The following is a 5,993-nucleotide window of genomic DNA, read 5'->3' on the forward strand; positions in this document are numbered from 1 at the left end:
CAGTTTAAACTGCCAACCTGAACTGTAACGTTTTGTCACAGAGTTTTTTTAAAGTAGTATCTATGATTTCCCTTACAGAAACTCTGGAATGGAAGTTTCTGAATATTTCATCTATAATTGCATCAAAGTGTTCTGGCAGCATTTCTGTTACTATTCAGAATAAAACAAATGATGGAAAAACAAATTTCCTCTAAACCTGAATATTGTTTTAGTTTAATTAGAATTTGTTGGACCAATTGAAGCTAAGGCAGGTCAGAATAAACAGTAAGCTAACCTAAGTAGATTTCTAAAACACTTAAGATGATTTATGGTGGATATCACTAATAGTTAATGTGATCGGATGTTGTATTGGATGTGTTATCCTTATCATTTGTTTCTAAATCCTCCAGTTGATCCAAAATAATAACTGACATTTAACTGTAAAGTGGCAAAACATTATTCTTCATTTCTAGTTTCTCTCTGATGGCAACCTCTAAAGTCCAGAAAGCATCAATATAGTTCTTCTTTTCCACGTTTGACTGACTGTATTTGACAATATACACTCATCGACCACTTTATTAGATACACCTGTCCAACTGTTCATTAACGCAAATGTCAAATCAGCCAATCACATGGCAGCAGCTCAATTCATTTAGGCATGTAGACGTGGCCAAGACGATCTGCTGCAGTTCAAACTGAGCATCAGTATGGGGAAGAAAGGTAATTTAAGTGACTTTGAACGTGGCATGGTTGTTGGTGCCAGACGGGCTGGTCTGAGTATTTCAGAAATTGCTGATCTACTGGGATTTTCACGCACAACCATTTCTAGGGTTTACAGAGAATGGTCTGAAAAAGAGAAAACATCCAGTGAGCGGCAGTCCTGTGGGCGGAAATGTCTTGTTGATGCCAGTGGAGAATGGGCAGACTGGTTTGAGTTGATAGAATGACAACAGTGACTTACATAACCACTTGTTACAACTGAGGTCTGCAGAAGAGCATCTCTGAACACACAACATGTTGAACCTTGAGGAGGATGGGCTACAGCAGCAGAAGACCACACCAGGTGCCACTCCTGTCAGCTAAGAACAGGAAATTGAGGCTACAATTCACACACTCACCAAAACTGAGCAACAGAAGATGGAAAAACGTTGCCTGGTCTGATGAGTCTCGATTTCTGCTGCGACATTCGGATGGTAGGGTCAGAATTTGGCATCAACAACATGAAAGCATGGATCCATCCTGCCTTGTATCAACGGTTCAGGCTGGTGGTGGTGATGCAATGGTGTGGGGGATATTTTCCTGACACACTTTGGACCCATTAATACCAATTGAGCATTGTGTCAATGCTGCAGCCTACCCGAGTATTGCTGCTGACCATGTCCATCCCTTTATGACCACAATGTAACATCTTCTGACCATGTCCATCCCTTTATGACCACAGTGTAACATCTTCTGACCATGTCCATCGCTTTATGACCACAGTGTAACATCTTCTGACTATTTCCATCCCTTTATGACCACAGTGTACCCATCTTCTGACCATGTCCATCCCTTTATGACCACACTGTACCTTCTTCTGATGGCTACTTCCAGCAGGATAATGCTCCATGTCATAAAGCATGAATCACCTCAGACTGGTTTCTTGAACACAACAATGAGTTCACTGTACTCAAATGGCCTCCACAGTCACCAGATCTCAACCCAGTAGAGACCTTTGGGATGTGGTGGAACAGGAGATTCACATCATGGATGTGCAGCTGACAAAACTGCAGCAACTTCATGATACTATCATGTCAATATGGACCAGACTCTCTGAGGAATGTTTCCAGTAGCTTGTTGAATCTTTGCCACCAAGGATTAAGGCAGTTCTGAAGGCAAAAGGGGTCCAACCCAGTCCTAGCAAGGTGTACCTAATAAAGTGGCTGGTGAGTGTATACATATAAGTTTAATCCACCTATAATTTCCTCATGCTTTGTTTCAAGAAAGTCAGGCATTCTTTAATCCTGATCAATATGGCTTTCTGACCTGACACAGGATCGGAGACCCATGTTGAACATTTTCAAAACATGTGGACAGATAGAATTTCAGGAAGTCTGTTTTCATTTACAGGTTATCTAAAATACTGCAGAATGAGAATCGCCTTCTGATGTGGTTCTGATTTCTTCTCTTAGTTAACAGAAAACAGCAGTCACCACTCAACTCACTGACGTGTCCTCTTTTTCATAAATCTGTACTCATAAATAAAACTAGCATTGCTTGTAAGAACGCATGTTGCCTGCTGCTTTGAATCAAATATTTTACTTCTTTGTTCTCACAGTATGTGTTGAGAATGACTTTCAGCTACTGCCAAATCAAACTTTCAGGACCATTACTCTGATCTAACTGCTGAGCCTGATATCAGCATCCACTTTGACCTCCAGGTTCATGGTTGGCTCAGTGAATTGAGCCAAAGAATTAATATCCACATGGGTGGTCTCAGTCATGCTACCAGAGACTATTAGTTCATTTCTTTAAAGTTTCAAGTCATGCAGGTCTGTTTTCTCCAAGCCCAACCCACTAATACATTTTGGCATCATTTAAGGGGCATAAACAGGCTTTCCAACAGTATACATGATTTATTGCCAAGAAAAAGCAATTGATCAAACACAAATGTCAGTAACTTTTGTGATGTTTATTCAGATGATCTTGTCTGGATAAACAATATCAAACAGCCACTGAATGACTTGGCTGAAACAAACTGCATATATTTTTTGACAACTTATATATTTAGAATAAAAAAATTACAAATCAAAGTGCTTTGTTGTCTGCAGAAAAAATGTGACAGAAGAGAAGTGCAATGCAAATCTCTTATAAGTGCAGAGGAGCTGCAGCACAGTTGTTTCACTGTCTGTGTTAAGCCTTCAAAAGTTCACAAAGTTTTTAAATCACCATTTTTTGGGGGGTCTGAATTTTGTCCCAATCTTCAATCGATTTCTGTTTTATACTTATCAATTATTTTCTAAATAAATAAAATGAATACCAAATCACATTTAAAGATATGTTTATGTTGGTGTTTATTTTGTTAAAAATAGTAAAATGGACTGAACTTATATAACGTCCCTTTATCAAGAACCATTGGACCCCAAAGCGCTTCACACTAGTCATTCACAGTAGTAAGCTACATTGTAGCCACAGCTGCTCTGAGGCACACTGTCAGAGGCGGGGCTGTCATGCACCAGCGCCACCAGCAGAGTTGTAAAATACTTTGTTACTGTACTCAAGTAGAATTTTTGAGTATCTGTACTTTACCTGAGTAATTATTTTTCAGCCAACTTTTTACTTCTACTTACATTTTTAAAAAGGCAAGAAGTAGAAAGTCATTACTTTTGTTTCATTTTGCTTGTTTTCATTCCAGCTTGTTATTGTAAAAAATAAATACTATCCATATAAACTGTGCCTCCTAGATAGAGTGAATTTAATTGTGGTTGAATGAGAAGCATAAATATATAAAACTCTGATAACGTATTAGTTTGTACACAAACAAATCATGTCCCACTCCAGCAGGACATAATCATTAAAATAAAAGGACTGTACTTAAGAAGTATTTGTATTTCATGAATTATATTATTGCATTTGGCTGCAGCCCTCAGATACATTTTCATTTTGGGAAAAAGGTTTGGGCAGACTTGATACATGTATGTAAACTGAAACAGCTGGACTAGTTCATCCTAAATTTAATGTAAATTAATTGTTTTAATAAGACATAGATTTTCTGTAATAACATTAGGAGGCGACTTCCCCAAAAAATACATAAATGACTAATTGCTCAATTTAAATAAATACTTTTACTTTTAATACTTAAGTACAAAAAATTTCAGATACTTTTACTCAAGTAATATTCCAAAAGGAGACTAACTTTTACCAAAGTAATTTTTTGGTAAGATACTTGTACTTTTACTCAAGTATCATTGTGGTACTTTATACAACACTGGCCACCGGACCCTCTGACCACCATCAGTGGGCAAGGCGGGTGAAGTGTCTTGCCCAAGGACACGACAGAGATGGCTGGAATGGGGCATTGAACTGGCAACCCTCAGGACCACTCCGCCACAGCTGCACAGTAGATTAAAAAAAATAAATAAATAAAAAGGAAAGCAAACAAAATACAAAAATTGTAACATTTTCACTTGTTTTTAAAATGTTCTAAAAAGTGAAATTGATGAATCTTTAAGCTCAAACAAACAAAAAAATGATATATCAGCTCATTGTAAAAATATGCCATTTGAATTAGTGAAAAATTGCACAAAGGGAAACTGTAAAAAAAAAGGGGGTGGGGCAGGTAAATGCGAAGAACTGTGGAGTTTGTAGAGCTGTTGCAGCTGACGGGAAATATGAAGCCAACAGGAGAGCTGTTAGTCGACTCAGAGAGGATTCTATTAGATTTCAACAGATCAAAATGTTTAAACCAAATTATACAGCTCCTAAACAAACCTACATTAGATTAAATCTGCTAGTCTTCAACTAAGAGTGCTTATGAACAGAGCCCATCTGGTGACATTGGATTAAAAAATAACAATAAAATGTCTCCAAACTGTCTACAACTGGTAAGACTAAAGTTATTTTGTAAATTTTCCTCAGAAACTCCCTTGAAAATGGCCAATGCATTCCTTTAAATAATAAAGACAGTACAAATGTGAAGCATTGGATTTTTTATTCCTTTAAAGCAGTTTGAAGCTTGATACCAGCCTACAAAAACAAGTGTTAGATGTATCTGTACAGTCAGAAAGCAAGTGAGGATGACTAAAGCTTGAAATACCAGCAGTTTTTTGAACTTATACAGCATAACATCTGAAAATCTGGCAGCATGAGCTGTGATTTGTATAAAAAATATATAGATGGTATGTTACTACAATGTAGCATTTCAAACCTTTTGCTTTGAGTGTGACTATCACACAGAGGCGCCAAAACTGAGGAAAAAAAGAAAAAAAACTACCCTACATACAGCTAAAACAAGTCTGAAATTTTAAACTTGTATTATTACTGTATTAAAAATTGTCTATTGCATTAATTTTCTGCATGTGCAAGAATTCATGCTGATGTTAACTTTGAAATTGGATTATTACTAATTGAAGCTACTGTTAGTGAATATTTGACAATCAAACTGCAATCAAACAATATTCAATTCAGTACACAGGCCAGTTGATTAAAATGGGTAAAATCACCACTCAAAAAGCCATAATTTCCTCTGATATCCTCAGGGACACTGTATTGATCATGGAGTTGATAGATCCACTCATACATTGTTAAAAGCTGTGGAAACGGATCATTTCTGGAAACGAACAGGAAAAGGTCTGGTCTCATTCTCCCCTGTATTGAGGATTCCTCTTTTCCTTGAAAGCAGCCAAACCCTCCAGCCGGTCTTTAGTTGGTATCACCTTTAAAAAAAAACAGGGAAAAAAAAAAAAAAACAAAACAAAAAAACAGACATATGAATCCTGGAAACAATGCATGTCTTTATCTGAGATCTATGTCAAGTTAGTGTTTACAGACTCAAATTTCCTCATGGAGATTGTATTGGTCTAATTACAACGATTCAAAAATAGTTGCTACTTTTGTACAATTGAGTATAATGTAGATATTGTGTATGTTTCTATACACGGACAATGTTTTTGTATTAAAGTAAAGTCTACACCAGCAGTGAACTGTAGTGTAAATAGTGCAGGCTACCATCAACCATAGACAGCACGAAGACAAGAACTCTCAGAAAGGTGAGAGATACATTTGTGGAGCAGTAGTTGGGTCATAAAAAAACATCGCAAACCTTACTCATTCTACAGAGCACACTTAAACCAACAATTAAAAACAGAAAGATTATGCCACCACAGCAAACCTGCCAAGCAGTGGTGGTCCTCCAAAGCTTGTACATCAGGCAAGGAGGGCATTAATTAGAGAAGCAACAAGAGATGGCTGGCCCATTTTCAACTTTAGAGACCTTCATTACACACACACACACACACACACATATATATATATAT

At 37.1% G+C, this 5,993-nt stretch overlaps 1 protein-coding gene across 1 annotated transcript in view; it reads right to left on the reverse strand.

Annotated features, from left to right (window-relative positions):
• Positions 1–4,650: 4,650 nt before the first annotated feature.
• Positions 4,651–5,993, reverse strand: part of auh (AU RNA binding protein/enoyl-CoA hydratase) — a 14,583-nt gene continuing 13,240 nt past the window's right edge. Inside the window, exon 10 of the mRNA XM_014015119.1 lies at positions 4,651–5,393. Within this exon, the coding sequence (XP_013870573.1) occupies positions 5,316–5,393 (78 nt within the window). The 3' untranslated portion in view covers positions 4,651–5,315. The remainder of the gene's footprint in view (positions 5,394–5,993) is intronic.

Source organism: Austrofundulus limnaeus, unplaced genomic scaffold (assembly GCF_001266775.1).
Source record: "Austrofundulus limnaeus strain Quisiro unplaced genomic scaffold, Austrofundulus_limnaeus-1.0 Scaffold123, whole genome shotgun sequence".
In the NCBI taxonomy this organism is placed as follows: Eukaryota; Metazoa; Chordata; class Actinopteri; order Cyprinodontiformes; family Rivulidae; genus Austrofundulus; species Austrofundulus limnaeus.